Below are 17,774 nucleotides of genomic sequence, written 5' to 3'. Positions count from 1 at the left end.
ATAGAGTGATTTGTTTCTAGCTGATTTCTCTACAGGGTGATTTCTTTCTGGCTGAATTTACTCTCTACAGGGTGACTTCTTTCTACCAGATCTCTCTACAGGGTGATTTATTTTGAGCTGATCTCTCTACAGGGTTTTTTGAAATGTAGTTGATCTCTTTACAGGATTACTTGTTTCTAGCTGATCTCTCTACAGGATGACTTCATGAACTCTTTGCAGGATAACTTGCTTCTAGCTGATCTCTCAACTGAGAGATTTGTTTGTAGCTGAACTCTCCACGGAGTGACTTATTTCTAGCTGAAGCACTCTATGAAATGTAGCTGAACTCTCTATAGGGTGACTTTTTTTCTAGCTGAAGGTGACTTGAACTCTCTACAAGGTGACCTGATCTCTCTACGGGGTGATAGCTGATCTCTACAGGCAGGCTTGTTTCTAGCTAAACTCTCTTTAGGGTGACTAGAAATGTAGTTGATTTATCTACCGAGATTTGTTTGTAGCTAAACTCTCTCCAGAGTCAGGGGCAGATCTAGGATTTTTTGAAAGGGGGGCTAAGCTGGACAGGGACATAGGTAACTAACAAGAACCCAAGCCTTCTCACAAGGTCCTAGTGGTAAGATTCATGTAGTATCCATGGTCATAAAATAATGATTACAAAAGCATGTCAGCCTAGGGGGGTCTGGGGGCATGCTGCTCCCCCAGGAAATTTTTGAAAATTAGGCCCTCTAAAGGTGAATCTGCCTATTATTCCAGAATTATTCTCATGAAATTGTTGACCTATTATTCTCAAAATTATGCCGGCATAATAGGCGCAAGCCTACTACATAGTTATCCATGCCTTTTGGTACTAAGCAACATCAGAAATCCAATAATACACCATGTGCTCACACTAGTACTTAAAATAAGGCAGTGGTTACCGAATTGAAAAACTGACAGTAAAACTAGGGTTACTAAATGAAAAGAAAACCCACAAAAATTAGCCGGGGCTGGAACCCTGGACTACTGGAACTGTAGGCAGTGTGCACCCATTGTGCTACTGCTGCTAGCCACCCACTACCCCTACTTTTCTACCTTATAAATGTAACTCACATAGTAGCCTCACTATAATAGTAAGAAGAACATAACCTAAAGGTGAAGAAGAAACCAAAGCTGAACCCCAACCCTAACCCTAACGTTAATGCTACAGTTCACGTTCCCTAAAGTTGGATGCTAGGGAAAACTACTGGATGTGTTTAGATTCTGTTGGAAACTACCGGATGTGTCTTTACTGTGCACAATATTAAATCACAGTAAAACAATAAGAAGTGTTATATCTCTACTGTGCTCAAGATACCATAATAGAAATGAATAGTAGGGATATAACACTTCTTATTGTTTTACTGTGATTTAATATCGTGCACTACTCCGGCTTGTTTCAATACTTTTTATCAATGTGTTATGGTCCCTACTCTAGTTGAAAATTCCAAATTTTTCTGTGTACTTGTTGAATAAATAGGAAAACTGCAGTTTTGGTTGAACATTCTTATCTGGCTTACCTTTGGTACATGAGAAACTGATGTAAGGATTGGGTGAGCTAGAACAAAGTGAATAAAGCTAGGATTTACTGTAATGGTGAATTAGGTGTCAATTTATAGTACATACTTATTGTTTATTTGAGTATCTATGGGATTGCTCTGTTAGAATATTCAATGACTAGCTTACCTAGTAGTGATGCACTCCTATTTTGGCGGTATCAGACTTGTATCGGTAAAGCTATAAATGCCCGATACCAACCGATACTTTAAATGACGTCATTTAATTACTTATCAACTGAGATGGCGGTGAAGAAAAGGGTAACATTAAATTGTTTACAGAAACTGATTCATCAACATGTGTAGATGAAACCTTATAAAATGACCTAGAATCTACAAAAGTGATGTCATATGACAGGTCAACAGATAGGATAAAAGGACCTTTTTAACAGAATTTCAGTCTGTCTATAGCCAGTGGTAAGAGTGTTGTTTGAATAGTTCTTTGAGCAAAAAGGCTTTTGTTGTTGTTGCAGAATAGAGGATAGGACTCAGTACAGCCAGGCTGAAGATACAGCAGCTAGCAGAAGATTGGACTAAATTGACTATTTTTGTTACTTCTAATTACTTATATTGCTGTCAATAAAATATCAATATTTTTTATTGAACAGGTCTTTAGAACAAGGAACTTTCTGGTAGCAGAGGATGGTTAAGGATGAGTGAAGGTCAGGAAAAAGGTCAAGAAGAAGAAGCTTCTTTACTGCCAGAGAATGGCCTTTCTGATGGAGGATTTCAGACCACACAGCTTGAACAAACAGTAAGTGACTTAAAGAGGGAAAAGGCAACAGCAAAGACAGGGTTTACAAAGGTTAGAAGGTGTTTATTGACAGTAATTCAGAGAGAGGATACAGACAGTGTAGAAATAAAAGGTATTTGTGAGGAGTTAGATGTAGCTTTAGGATGTGCTATGAATGTTATGGAGAGGTTATATGATAGGTACAAGTTAGACAAAGATAGTAAGAGTGCAGACAAGCTTAGTGATGAAATAGAAAAGATTGAAATAGAATATAGCAATGCGCAGAATCGAGCGCAGGAAGTCTTGGATTCACTAAGCACACCGAGGAGGTATGACAAGTTCCTAAATAGATTACAACAACAAAAAGAAGATAGACAACAGCCAAATAGAAAGGAACCTGAGCTACCTCAACAAGAAGCTCCTCCAGATCACCAGCCACCACAAGAGAGAAGCTGTCCTGAGTCAGTTTCCGTGAGTAATGCTAGTCAGAATAATTGTACAAACCCCGGGCTTATTGGGTTAGATTTGTGGAAACAGCTAAAAAGAGTAACAATCCCAGTTTTTTCAGGTGATAAAAAGACTTATCAAAACTGGAAAGCTGCATTTACAGCTTGTGTGGACAATGCTCCTGCTACACCAGAGTACAAACTGCTACAGTTGAGGCAGTGTCTGGCAGGGGAGGCACTAAAGGCCATTGATAGTTTGGGACATTCGGCAACAGCATACCACACTGCTAAGGAGAGACTAGAAAGAAAGTTCGGAGGACAGCGTCGCCAAATAGCTTTGTATTTGGAAGAAGTGGATAACTTCAGGCCTATTAATCCAGGCAGTCACAGAGATATAGAAAAGTTTGCAGATTTATTAGATGTTACCATTGTTAACCTAAAGGAAGCCAATCGCTTTGAAGAACTTAATGATGGCCTGTTATATTTGAAATTACAGAAGAAGCTACCCACAACAATGTTATCAGGTTATCATAGGTGGATATTTGAAAACCACAAACGAGAGTCAGTTGAAAGTTTGAGAGAGTGGGTTATCCAGGAAGTAGAGTTTCAAACAAAAGCCCTGGAAGCAGTCCATGGGTTTTCCACAGTTAAATCAGGAAGGTATGAAGTTAAGAAATTTAAGAAAGATGTACCGTATAGTTTCTTTGGTAAATCCAATGTCAAGCAGGTTACTAATGAAGACAGACAGAGTTCAAGAGTCTGTAGGGTGTGCAGTAAACCCCATGGAGCGTGGGCATGTCCTGACTTTAAACAGATGGATTTACAGAACAGGTGGGACTGTGCTAAACAGTGTAAATTGTGTTTCCGTTGTTTAGGTGATGGTCACTTGGGACAGTATTGTAACCGAACAAGAATATGTGGAATTGACAACTGCAAAGAGGTTCATCATAGATTACTACACAAAGATCGAGGTCCTCGTTCCAGTAGTCAAAATAAAGGAGTGGTACATGGGAAGAAAGAACTACAGTTACTGAGTAAACATGATGTGGCCAGTATGAAGACGATTTGTGCTCCAAATGAGGGGGAGCCAAAAGCTACTAGTGACCCAAGTCAAAATGAATCATACACCACAATTACAACAAATCCAGGTACCATTGCTCTGAGGACAATTCCAGTATATTTGAGAAATGGTAATAGAAAGATTAAGGTGAATGCATTATTGGATGATGCTAGTACAAAAACTTACATCAACTCAGATGTTGCAGCAGAACTTGGTCTACAAGGACAGTTACAAAAGGTTAATGTTAGCGTATTAAATGGTCATGTTGAAGCTTTTGAAACATCTCCTGTGGAATGTACTATTGAAAGTTTGGATGGAAGAGCTGCTGTGACAATTACTGCCCTTACAGCAGACAGAGTTACTGGGGAGTTGAAGGCCATTGATTGGAAATCATGTGCTGCAAAATGGGCTCATTTACAACATTTGGAATTTCCTAAACTAGGATCACGACCAACAGTGGATGTGTTGATTGGCCTTGATTGTGCAGACCTCCATTTTTCATTCAAAGATATTCGTGGACCACCTGGCCAGCCAGTGGCACGTCTTACCCCATTAGGTTGGACATGTATCGGTGCCATGGACGACAATAAACAAACAAAACTGAGTAATAACTTTGCTTGTACCTTCTTTTCTGTAGGTCAGACAGATACTGAAAAGGTAAATTTGATGTTACAAAAGTTTTGGGAAGTTGATACTAGTGGGACAGAAGAATTTTCAATAGTGAAAGCTGAGGATAATCTGGTTTTAAATATGACAGAAACATCTATAGCCTACAACAATGGTTGTTATAGAGTCACTATTCCTTGGAAGGAAGAATTTATTAACTTACCAAACAATTACGAGATGGCAGAGAAGAGACTATACAACCTGGAGAGACGATTGTATAGAGAACCAGAAATTGCTGAAGAATACAAGAAGATAATTGGTAAACATCTTGAAAAGGGATATGTGACAAAGGTACCTTTAATGGAGGATAACCAAGCAGTGAGATGGTACTTACCTCACTTTCCTGTTGTGAAGAAGGATCGATCAACCACAAAGGTACGAATAGTATTTGATGCTTCAGCTAAGTACAATAATGTTGCCCTAAATGATGTTATACACCAAGGTCCCAAATTACAGAATGACTTGTTTAGTGTTTTACTCCGGTTCAGAAGGTATCCCATTGCTTTGGCTTGCGACATCGCAGAAATGTATTTAAGAGTAGAATTGTATCCTAAGGATAGGCCATATCATCAATTTTTATGGAGAGACATGGATGTTAAGAAGAAACCAACTGAATACCAATTTAATCGCTTAGTGTTTGGGATAAACTCATCACCTTTTTTAGCCCAACTTGTCACTCAGCATCATGCAAGGGTTTATGAAAAACAGTATCCTAGAGCGGCAGAAGTTATATTAAAATCAACATACATGGATGATAGTATGGACTCAGTAAGTAGTGAAACAGAAGGGATTGAGCTTTATAAGGAATTGTCTGAATTGTGGGATAAGGCAGGCATGCACACTCACAAATGGTTATCAAATTCTCCGAAGGTGTTGGAAAGTATTTCTACACAGTGCAGAGCCTCTGAAATGAATTTGGACAGTGATAAATCTTTACCAGTAAAAACTTTGGGTGTTTTGTGGCTAGCTAATGATGATGTGTTTACTTTTAAGTCACAGGTCAATGACAGGGTAATTATACCAACGAAAAGAAGTTTTCTAAAGTTAATAGCGACCCTTTTTGATCCCCTTGGATTTTTGTCTCCATATATTATCAGAGCCAAGATTTTGATGCAGGAAATTTGGATTTGTGGTTTAGATTGGGACGACACCCTACCTGATGAGTTGTCATCCAAGGTGACATCGTGGTTTAGTGAGTTAACTATGTTGACTAAGATCAAGGTTCCTAGAAGCCTTCAGTTAAGTAGAAATGTTGTATCTGTTTCATTACATGTGTTTGTTGATGCATCTCAGGATGCTTATGGAGCAGTTGTTTACATGAAATCAGAATACAGTGATGGAAAGGTATCAGTCTCATTTGTAACATCTAAAACCAAAGTAGCCCCTTTACAGTCAACAAGCATTCCCCGTTTAGAATTAATGGGGGCAGTGACAGGGAAGAGATTGGCTTTATCTGTGGCAGAAGCATTGAATATTGACAAACCGTTTATAACGTTCTGGACAGACAGTACCAGTGTGTTGTGGTGGATAAAAGGGCACAGCCGACAATTTAAGCCATTTGTAGCAAACAGGATTGGAGAAATTCAAGCATCTGTTAGTCCAGATAAGTGGAGATATGTACCCTCGAAAGAAAATCCTGCTGACTATTTAACAAGAGGTACTACATTGGAAGAGATATCAGAGTTGAGAGCCTGGTGGGAAGGACCAGCATTTTTGTCCGACAGTCAGAACAATTGGCCGCAGCTTAACATGGTATTCAATTCAGATAATGACACGACAGAATTGAAGATAAAATATGTTATACGTAAGAATCCAAGTACATGTATTGCTACGCATTTATCATCTACTGCTACACTATTGAATGATGGTGTGTGCACTGGGAGGCTACAGCCAAACAGATTCTCGAGTTGGAGAAGGCTGACTAGAGTTGTGTCTTGGATTTTGAGATTTATAAACAACTGTAGAAAAGAGAGTAAGTTAGATCAAGTAGAGTTAAGTGCAGAAGAGATGTCAGACGCTGAGCATTACATAATCAAAGAGATGCAAAGGAAAGTGTTTAAGGAAGAGTATTTGTCTTTGGCGAATCATAAACAATTGCCCACAAGCAGCAAGTTACTAGGACTCTGCCCAAAACTGGATAGTGAAGGTGTGATGAGGTCAGATGGACGATTGACATATGCAGAGTTCCTTCCATATGATATAAGGTATCCCATAATTCTGCCTCGCAAGAATTGGGTAACAAAGCTCATAGTGAAGCACCATCATGAATTAGGGAATCATTGTGCAGGTACAAATCAAACTTTATCTTTATTGTCCACTAGATTTTGGATCATTTCTGCACGAGAAGAAATTATAGAGTGGGAAAGAGAATGTACCATTTGTAAAAGGAGAAAAGCTAAGGTAGCTCAACAGATTATGGCACCGTTACCACAAGACAGACTTACTACATCGTTACGAGCCTTTACCAAGACAGCTGTTGATTTTGGGGGACCATTCATGACAATGCAAGGAAGAGGAAGGCCACGACAAAAGAGGTATTTGTGTTTGTTTACTTGTTTGGCTTCCAGAGCCATACATTTAGAAATGGCATATGGTTTAGATGTGGACTCTTTTGTAAATGCTTTAAGCAGGATGATTAATAGAAGAGGTATCCCAGAAGAAATGCTGTCGGATAATGGAACAAATTTTGTGGCAGCTAATAAGGAATTGTGTGAGTTGTACAAGGATCCAAAAACTAAAGCAGCTGTAGCTGATAAGGGAATTAAGTGGACATTTAATCCACCTTACGCTCCACATTTTGGAGGTGTCTTTGAAATTATGATAAAATCAGCAAAGAGAGCCATCACAGCAATTTTGAAAAATGCTGAGGTAAATGATGAAGAGCTGATGACAGCATTTTGTGGAGCAGAAGCACTAATCAATTCACGACCACTGACCTATCAGTCAGCCAGTGTTAAGGACAACATTCCCCTCACGCCAAACCATTTCTTACATGGCCAAGTTGGAGGGCAATTTGCTCCAGAGGTAATCGATGAAGTGGGATTTAATCCTAAGAAACGTTGGCGACGGATACAAGAATTAGTGAGACATTTTTGGAATAGGTGGCTCCAAGAGTGGGTACCCAGCTTAAGTCCGAGACAGAAGTGGTTCAGGTTAAAAACAGATGTCAAGCCTGGAGATACAGTGTTGCTGGTGTCCTCAGATACCCCTCGTGGTCAGTGGCCTCTTGGAAGAGTATTGGAAGTGTATCGTAGTAAAGACCAACATGTTCGATCACTCAAGCTACAGGTTGGGGACAAACAGTACATAAGGCCTATTGTAAAGGTCTGCCCACTAGAGCTGGATTAAGAATATTTACATATACGTAAGTACTACAGTGACCAAAATTATGGAACATTAATCGATAAATTCAGTATGTGTCAATTAACCTTAAAGTTGTAATTTAACCTAAAAACTTGTCATGTGGATCATGACAATGAGGGGGAGGATGAAGAAAAGGGTAACATTAAATTGTTTACAGAAACTGATTCATCAACATGTGTAGATGAAACCTTATAAAATGACCTAGAATCTACAAAAGTGATGTCATATGACAGGTCAACAGATAGGATAAAAGGACCTTTTTAACAGAATTTCAGTCTGTCTATAGCCAGTGGTAAGAGTGTTGTTTGAATAGTTCTTTGAGTAAAAGGCTTTTGTTGTTGTTGCAGAATAGAGGATAGGACTCAGTACAGCCAGGCTGAAGATACAGCAGCTAGCAGAAGATTGGACTAAATTGACTATTTTTGTTACTTCTAATTACTTATATTGCTGTCAATAAAATATCAATATTCTTTATTGAACAGGTCTTTAGAACAGGTGGCATACATAGCACATCGAACGGAGTTGAGCAAAACCTGATATAAACCATGAATTCCTTAAAAGAAGCCAGCTACTAGCATTATTAGTACAGTGGAAACTGAAGTAAGCCACAAAATAAGATTTATTGAAGCCATTATCTTTGCGTAACTGATAGCCACAAAACCAGCAAACTGCAGTTGATGAGATTAGCAAAAGAGTTTAGTAAGCTAAATCACTAGCTGTTTCTTGTGAGAAATGCCCAAAGTATTGATATCGGATTGGTATCGGCCATTTCAGGCCTCAAATGTTCAAAACTGCACATATAATGATCGCCTCACTGCTCTAAACTTGCCATCACTTAAATACTGCAGACTGCGCGGAGATATGATAATGTTCTATCAGTTATTACACAGCCATTTCAGTCTAGATACATCAGATTTGTTTACTACTGCAACTTCATCAACAACTAGGGGTCACAATTACAAGTTATTTAAACCTTAAGCAACATCAAGAGTGAGATCTACTTTTTTCACTGTACGAGCCATCAATGACTGGAACAGTTTACCCACACTTAATGATTTAATGCACCCACACTTAATGATTTAAAAAATTTTCTCGACAGTGGCTGGTCTACTTTATTGTATGATCATTAAATAGTTAACTATTATTGTATATAAGTTTTTGCTATGTAGTTGCAAATTTGTTAAATTCTTTTTGTACAGATCAGGCTTTACAGGCTCCTTGCGTGGGCGAGATCAAAGGAAAAAGTGTACTTTAAATTTCGTAAAGTACACTCTCAGCTGGCCAACAGTGCTTCACAATCACAAAGAGTGCTTTATTGCACCACAAAGAGTGCTTTATTGAACGAATAAAGCACTCTTTATGGTGCAATAAAGCACTCTTTGTGGGCAATAAAGCACAGTTGCCCACGTGCCTTAGTGCAGGCTAATAGCCTGCTGGGTTTGCACCAGTATGACTAATCACCCACGCCGATGAAGGCTGATAGCCTTGCCGCGCTGAGTGATCAATCACCTCAGCCAATACAAGTTTTACCACTGGATTGCTTTTATAGACATACCTAAATGCTTTGATGATGGGTGGGAGAAGGTAACATTTCTGTTACGTTTGTTAATGTAAACGGACAAGTCCTGGAGGTATCACGGAATTATTTCACTGTGACTCACAATAGAATCGATTGTGGGTTGCGAGCAAAAGATGCGATGAACGTCTACCATGCCAAAATATGGTGAAATACGTGTGAGTTACTTTGTTAAACTAGTTCGTGTGCGTTCAGGCTGCTAATAGTTCGTGCAACATGTGTTAATTACGAGTCCTAGTGTATGGTGAAGCTACACGACTAGAAAGTTCCATAAATCATTTAAAGCATAGCCTTGCTCGTGCTATATGAAAAATAAAGTACTCGGCCGCACACCTCATACTTTATTTTTCATATAGCACTCGCGGCTATGCTTTAACATATACATATTGCTTAACGGTATCCTGCAGTCACTATTGGTGTTTGCAGTATTTCAACTACGTATCATGATTCCAAAAATACTGTCCAGTATGTAGATTAGGGCTACAACGAAGTATCTGGATATTTGGATGCCTTAATGAATGAATACCGAACTATTTGGTAACATTTTGATTACTTCAAAATTGCTATATAGAATTCAGCCACATGCACGACAATTTTCTCTCTGAAATTATGCAAAATTAATGGTAGTTGTCATTATAACATGGCAGAACAGTCCATCTTGCAGAAATATAGCTGGTATCCAACACCATTTCCACTGTAAACACTTGTAAATTAGTAGCAAACGAACATCTGAATCAGTGTCAGATCTAGAAATTTTCAGAGGGGGTTTTAGGCACCACTCTGGATTGCAACTTGAGCCTAGCTGTAAGTCAAAGACCAAAAAAAAGTAACTACATGCTGTTGAATGCTGTAATGGTGATTTCAAAGGTAAATGTATGAAGTTTCGCCAGTAAAAAAGTCACACAGTATGTATAACTCTTGGTAGTTTTATCACCCAGGGGTGTGTGTTATTTTCAGAGGGGGTGTCTGAAAACTCCAGAAACCCTCCTAAAACTACCCCTGAGAATGGTAAATTTGGTATCCAGATAAAATCTTAATGAATGAATCAAATATTTGTTGCAGCCCTAATGCAGATGATATTGGAATATTAATTTATTGCCCAACACTAATGGCTATCTCATGTCACCGGTAGAAGTACAATTTGTTTAGTATTTCTGTCACTGGACCCATTGATGTAAGGTACCAAACACTGGATCATTTCTTTCTATAAGTTTTTACTTGGCTTTTACATACCATACTGTACACAATGTGTGCAATTAAAGTCTCAGACTATTAAGTGCTGTACATGTGGGGATGGTACTATATATTCTCGTGATTAGGGTACGTAATGTCAGTTACAATTACCTCATCCCCACAATTGGGAGTGGACACAGTGTGTGAACACCAAGATGTGACTCTGATGTGTCACACTGACCAGACTACAGGTAACATGATCACCTGGTACTGGTCCAACCAATCACAACATGGAGACACCATCACTGTGATGGCCAGGATTACTGGAGTGGTGTTCACTTGTGTGGTGTCGGATAAAGATGGGCATCAATTGGAGAATAGTAGTATTATTGTAGTGGCTAATGGTGAGTGTTGATTCTGTCTAAATGCTTATGTCATGTGTGGATTTACTGAATTATACTGTAGGATCTCCACCTCATGTTGATGGATACAACTTCAATCCTTATGTTTTAAAATATGAAGGAAGCAACTTAACCTTAATCACTGAAATAACCAGTGATCTGCCATTGTCTAGTGGTGACATAAAGTGGGTAGGATTTCACCGACCTTTACCCTCAACTGCTGTGGTGGATAACTACACTACTAATGAAGTACTATACAGTAGACTATCACTATATGAGTTGTCATTTGAAGATGACACTGGCAACTATACCAACATTGTTGGTAATCAGTGTGGAACCTCCTCTGTATCTGTGTACATTGATGTGAGGAAAGGTAGGGGACTTGATTTGTTATAAAGTTGTTGAGATATTGTTGTGATTATCCTCCAGCTCCCATTGTGTGTAACAACTCAGGTAGTGTGGCTGTACCACAAAAGAATATTATGACAGTTAAAGGAGAGTATATTATACTTAGCTGTCTATTTAAAGGAAACTTGAAGATTTTATGGCCATCAATGTCAAGTTATTGGATGATTGGATCCCATGATCAGCACACAGAGCCCACATACATCTTGGACAATTCTACTTATCCATATCGTATTGCTGTTTACCAAACTTGTTTAAGCAAAGATGGATCTTGCTGTAATTTCACTAATCAATTAAACATACAAAAAGTTTCTTTAGAACTGCACAATATTATTTTGACATGTGGGGAGGTACTAGATGAAGTTCCAAGTACACATGCTTCTTCACTGAGTAAGCACTGCTAGCTATGCACATGTGTATAATTACGTACGTGCATGTGTAAATGAGTCACTGAACCTGTATGTAACAATGAATTGAAGCTCGTTTGGCTTACTTACTATAGACTACTGATTTCAAGCCCGTCAGCATTTCTCAAATTATGCAAGGCTAGTTTTGAGAGTCACATTTTATGAGTAATGTGGCAAACTCAAATTCTGGCTTGGAATGACCTGTAGAGCTAGTTTGATGAGAAGCAGTGGTTTTGGTGTGGATGCCGGCTGACTTGTACAGCTGACCAAATGTGATTGAATTTGGGTGCAAAAAGCTGTCAGACCTTCAGTGCTGGTCACTGTAAAGTGTTAGTAATAAAAGTAGTAAAAAAAATGATTCTGAGAATACACAATAACTTGCAATTGATAACTACATTTGCACAGTAATGTTTTGTATAGTTTCTGTCTGCTTTCTAGGGCTGCTTTTGTATGAGGCTGTCAAATGAATGAATGGTGGTTGAGGCATTCATGTGACTCTGGACTAGCCTGAGTAGCTGAAAATTTCTCTATATTGGATGCTGGTTTTTGGTTTCATGCCTTCCAGTATGTTGCTCTTTAATTTTTATTTCTGAGTGAAATTAATTACTCACCCAATGATCCCCACCCTCCAACTCTATGAGAATACGGTTGAAAATATTGTCCCAACTGGCATGAAAATCTACAGGCAGTTTCTTGCAATCTAAGAACAGGAGAACAATTGAAAATTTGGTGTTCATAGCCTTATAGCCTTTAGCAAGGTCTGACTACTTGAACACTTGAATATGCAAGTGCGAATGCGTGGGATTCATACAGATACAGTCACAAATGTTTTCCTGTGTTGAATTTGCTACAGTTTAGCTACCATTAAAACCCCCAATTTATCTTAAGTCTTTACTCATTGTCACCATCATTCTAAAACTCCCATCCCACCACCTTTGTGATACTACTGCTTTTTATCATATTTGGCAGGAAGTTCAATGGGGGTGTAAAGAACACTCTGGTAATATGCTGATGCATCTTGGTAGAGATTTCATATACATGAAATTATAATTGCTTGAAATCTCAATCCTGAAATCACTATTATGTGCAATTTACACAGATCATTTTTCCTTAATCTAGACATCAACTGTGTAGCTACGAGATTTGAAACATTCAGTTGTAGCTACTAACTCTTTCTAGCCTTTCTAGTCCTTTAACCCAGGTATAAGAATTTAAATAGGGACGATTGCAATAAAAAGTCCTTAAACCCTCATCTGAAGTGCAAATTGGATAAAACAATAACAATATGGCTAGATTAATTTGATACTATTGTATGATTGAATTTCACAATCTTAAAAGATTATTTTTCGTGGACTTTGATTGTTATACTACTGATGATTATTACATTAACCTTACTTTTTACCTACCCCTTGTTTTACACTTACCTTATTTGAATGGTAATCCATTGGTTATATTAGGACAAGTTTAAGGAAAGCCAGTAGGGAGATTTATACTCTTACTATCATGATGCTTACCTCTACGCCCAGTCCAACATAGCTTTGTATTATAATCCTTGAATAAACTGTCTTCTATATCTCACCAGCTTGTCTCCATGCCTCAGTTAAGAAGAATTTCAACACCTTCTCCACTGTGCGCAACCCCATTACCCTTAAGCAGAGTTCTACCTGAATGAAGAAAGGTCCAGCCATCAGCTACTAGCCACAAACATCCCTTGGTTTACTGAATGACTGCCACACATATGTACTTGCACACGTGCACGTGTGCATGTACGTACACACACACACACACACACACACACACACACACACATACACACACACACACACACACACACACACACACACACACATACACACACACACACACACACACACACACACTCACACTATGCAGTACTATATGCCTTTCAAGACAATCCGGTACATTCACTCACAAGGTTGTAAGTTTCTGTCTCAAGTGCAAAGGGAAATGGAAGCATTGGAAAATAGTATATTATAGTGCACCACAATAAAAGAATACATTATAGGGTGTCATGTTTCTAATAATGGGCTGTTAAGACCTTTGAAACATTTTGGGGCATGTGCCACAACTGCAGAGGAATCCAAGCTGATAGTATGCCATCCTATGTGACTATAAGGCTATTAGTGTAATACCAAACTATTTTAACACAGTCTAAGAATAGCAGCTCTCAAAAACAGACTTCGGAAGTTTGCAGCTGGGAATCAGTAATGTTTAGTGAAGAAACAGGTCTTTGTTGAATATATAGTAAGTGATTATGTCTGTTTGGAATTTACTCGTTATAAATCCCAGCCACATGTAATGCCATGGGTGTGAGGTTAGATGGTCTAGAGCCCCTTTATTTTAGACAGGGCTTGGCCCCTCTTTTGTAAGATCAAAATGTTCTGGTAACAAAGTTGGCTACTCTGATAGACTCCAATGGAACATTCACATGCATTTCAAGTTAAACACAACTTCAATTTCAGAATACTGATTTTTAAAAAAAAACTGATTTAAAATTAAAATCTGCTCCCATGAGGCATACCTGTAACCTCCAGGCTCCCCTACATAACTGGCTGAGTGTACTTCACACACTGTGAATTGTGCCACCATTCTTAGCTTCCTCACTTAAAATTTTTGTAGCTATGCCTGTGGTGTATACCACACTAAGTCTACAATTTTCTGTATGATCATTCACAAAATTGCATTATCTTTCTCTACTAATAGTGGTGTTTGATGTTCCTACTGTTGTTAAAACTAGTGATCATAACATCAAAGCTCATATCAATGATAGTAAAACACTACAATGTCAATTTAATGCTCCTACAATGAACGACGTCACAATTGTTGTATGGACAAAAAATGATATGGCAATCAACAGTTCAGATCACTACAGAATAAAAACATTCACTAAACCAGGAATAGAAAATCTGATTGTATCTGACTTAACCATCAACAATATCACTGCTGCAGATCAAGGAAAATTCTCTTGTTACTGCTATTATAATAGAGCACTGGTTACGTCCAGCAAATCAGTAGTTTCTGAGGAACAATCTTTTACAATCTACTTTAAAAGACGTGGGTATCTAAATTATTATCTATGTTATGTTATATCACTGTTTTCAGGAGAAAAGTTTGCAGTCAAATATACTGCAGTAGGCATAGCAGCAGCATCACTACTGTTATTGTTGGGTGTTGCCAGCATGCTAGTCATGTATATAAAATATTGTCGCCGTTGGCACAATGGAATGTCAGGTAAGATAATTATGCTGTTCATGGTGATTCTTATTTATCATGGTACAGCTGAAAAAATGTGTTTGGTTGAGGAAGAGCAAGACACTTGTGGAGCTGGTGAATATAATAGTATTTAATAGATACGAGCTATTATATGATACATTAGGACACTATGGGATAAATGATGATGCATTTGTTAAAGAAGTCAGTGATGCCAGTAGAGAGGCAGCATCAGCAGACATATCAAACAACGGTGATCAGATGAATCTCAACCAATATCATTTCTCTTCAAACTTCAGCAGTAGTGGCATTATGCATAATTCAGTAAACCAAGAATCTGATTCAGAAGGTATACGTTGTATACAGTTATTATTTATTATGCTTGACAATGTTTTTGCAATAGATGATGATTGATAAGCAGTTGCTAGTGAGTCATGTGGATGACAATATGGCAGGGCATGTTAATCATGTGTTTATGGAATCAAGGATGTGTTTGCTACTAAGCAACTCAAAACCATGTACCAGCTCAGTATCGATCCACCCAAACCACACCGAGAGTTTAGGGCTGCACCGATTCTAGTATCGGTATCGGTATTGGGCCGATACTGCTGTTTTCATGAAGTATCGGAATCGGCCATTATAATTGTTACAGATAGCTACCGATTCTTATCACGTGCGAGAATAAAATAACGTTCGTTAATTTGTACTTGCTTATTTTACTAGCACAGTGGACGCCTAAAAGCATCAAGTATAACACTAATAACTACCAGCAAGACTACTGATCTATGCTGAAACCTACGTGTGTAAACGCTTTACTGAGAAAAGATCGATATACTCTAATAGAACAGTCGATAACTCTAATAGAGCAATCAGGTAGAAGTGACTTTCAGTATTAGAATATTCTGTGTTTTTGTAAGCACCATTATGATATTATCTACACTTCTCCAGAAGAATGCTGGAATATTCACTGGCATGCATTTCAGTGACTTCCTTCTTTGCAAATCTTGATTGGCTACTTCATCATAAACATTAACCATACTGAAAAAGTGTACAAGTATACCATGAAATGCACTATATAAAAAATGTGTGTACTATGAAGTAGCTACTTTAAGGTACTTGGTATCGGTACTTGTACTTGCAAATACTTCCCAGCTGAGTACTTGGTATTTGAAGTATCGGTAAAAAGTGGAATCAGTGCAGCCCTACGAGAGTTGTCAAGTTTCTTTTACAGTGTGTGCCACTGACCATTCCATTTTACCTCATCCTGCAACTGTATCTCATACACCTGATATTTTAGAGAATTTAGAAATGCAAGAAAATAATTCAGATGGTATGTATTAGCTTTTAGGGTGAGCCCATCTATTTTAGCCACCTTAAGACCATCTTGAAGTATTTCAAATTTTATAAAGTTATGGAATGAGATTTGGATTAGTTTTCACAACCATTCTGCTCTCCCCATCTACCTACAACTTAGCCGTTTGTGTTCCTCCCCTTGCCAACTCCTGGATCTACCCCTGATCGCTGCAAAGAAACATCTACACTACTTACTATAAATGCCTGCCTGTAGCATAACTTACTAAGTGCTCTGTAAGTTCTGTCGTCAACTGTTTCGGTAGCCACTGCATTTATCATGAAATGGTCATGCACTTAAGTGAATGGGAAAGGGATAATTGGGCCCTCACACACTATATTGTGGTATCATGGCACACTTTTTTGATGGTTGGTATTTGGTAATATGATTCCGCCATGTGGCAGTGAGTGGGGACCAAAAGAGAATTTTTAAGTAAGATTTGCATGGCTTGTAACACTTTCACTTAATTACCTTCCTGTGTATTTGTGACCGGATTTGCGAAAAGGGGTCTTCCACACATATCCAGTTTATGACCTTTGACAATCCATAACTTGAGATAGGATAAAATTATTGACTTGATATTCGGTCAGTAATGAGCACCAACAAGGGTTAATGAATGGAGAAAATTTCAGCTTTGTATCTTTCTTTAACACCAAGTTATGGTCTTCCAAGTTCATAGAATTGGATGTGTGTGGAAAACCCCTTTTCGCAAATCCGGTCACATTTATAATACTGTTGGTGTACCATACCTTTGCCAGGGCCTAGCTTTATAACTAGGTAATAATAATTTATTTAGAGGGAAAGGATACCAAGTATACAAAGTGCACTGGTATGCAAAGCTAGCCTAGAAGGTCTGGGGGCATCTACCCCCCCCCCCCACCTCACCACAGGACAGTTTTGAAAATTAGAACCTCTGAGAGAGTATATTAAATACTACGTGAGGTTGATTTCAGCAATTTATTAGACTGCTATTACGTATGTACATTTCCTTGACTACTGTATTAGGTTGAATGTTCTATTAGAGTATCCGGATCTTGGATGTTTATGTAGTGTACAAATATCAATTTTCGGGTCTGGACCTGGTTTTTCCTATGTCCCTCCTTACCATATTAGTTTGCTGCTGCATACAAAGAAAACAAGACAAATTTTGAAGCCATGTGTCTTTAATGTACTGTGGAAAGTACATTGTGTGATCTGTTCTGGCATGACCAAGTTAAGGGTGCTTGAAATCTAGCCTTTAGTAAAGTGGCTAAGCAACACATTTCGACGAAATCATTCACTTTGTGATAAAAGCACCAAATGTTCTGTGGAATTTGAGTGAGTAAAGGTATATTAAATCATTTGAGATACGGTGCCACATCAAAATCCATTACCTTAGGGCATGTTTTGAAACC

General features: G+C 38.3%; 2 protein-coding genes across 9 annotated transcripts in view; both read left to right on the top strand.

The window, feature by feature from the left end:
• Positions 1-17,774, top strand: part of LOC136238428 (uncharacterized) — a 42,481-nt gene that overhangs the window by 23,635 nt on the left and 1,072 nt on the right. Inside the window, exons 1-9 of one of the 2 annotated variants that reach the window (XM_066028893.1) lie at positions 9,493-9,570; positions 10,732-10,989; positions 11,051-11,359; positions 11,416-11,781; positions 14,523-14,873; positions 14,922-15,050; positions 15,099-15,146; positions 15,196-15,378; positions 15,433-15,456. In XM_066028893.1, the coding sequence (XP_065884965.1) occupies positions 10,740-10,989; positions 11,051-11,359; positions 11,416-11,781; positions 14,523-14,873; positions 14,922-15,050; positions 15,099-15,146; positions 15,196-15,378; positions 15,433-15,443 (1,647 nt within the window). In that variant the 5' untranslated portion in view covers positions 9,493-9,570; positions 10,732-10,739 and the 3' untranslated portion in view covers positions 15,444-15,456. Of the gene's footprint in view, positions 1-9,492; positions 9,571-10,731; positions 10,990-11,050; positions 11,360-11,415; positions 11,782-14,522; positions 14,874-14,921; positions 15,051-15,098; positions 15,147-15,195; positions 15,379-15,432; positions 15,457-17,774 lie in introns of those variants that run through there. The other variant, XM_066028892.1, reaches the window with a different exon arrangement.
• Positions 1,768-9,038, top strand: LOC136238427 (uncharacterized). Of its 7 annotated transcripts, none has more exons than XM_066028888.1 (4): positions 1,773-1,985; positions 2,042-6,677; positions 6,795-8,128; positions 8,184-9,036. In XM_066028888.1, the coding sequence occupies exons 2-3, from the start codon at positions 2,221-2,223 to the stop codon at positions 7,819-7,821; spliced, it is 5,484 nt and encodes a 1,827-aa protein (XP_065884960.1). In that variant the 5' UTR covers positions 1,773-1,985; positions 2,042-2,220; the 3' UTR covers positions 7,822-8,128; positions 8,184-9,036. The 7 variants fall into 7 exon arrangements, with proteins under 7 accessions (XP_065884958.1, XP_065884960.1, XP_065884957.1 ...); XM_066028885.1 differs by having other exon boundaries at positions 2,042-8,128; positions 8,184-8,436; positions 8,489-9,036; XM_066028891.1 differs by having other exon boundaries at positions 1,776-1,985; positions 2,042-4,848; positions 5,767-8,128; positions 8,184-9,035.

The sequence above is a fragment of the Dysidea avara genome, chromosome 11, assembly GCF_963678975.1.
Source record: "Dysidea avara chromosome 11, odDysAvar1.4, whole genome shotgun sequence".
NCBI lineage: Eukaryota > Metazoa > Porifera > Demospongiae > Dictyoceratida > Dysideidae > Dysidea > Dysidea avara.
The sequence above is the reverse complement of the archived record's forward strand: the minus strand, read 5'-3'. Positions and strand labels throughout refer to the sequence as shown.

Coding starts and splice junctions, on each gene's coding strand:
- LOC136238427 (XM_066028887.1), top strand. CDS start 2,221: ATGAGTGAAGGTCAGGAAAAAGGTCAAGAAGAAGAAGCTTCTTTACTG.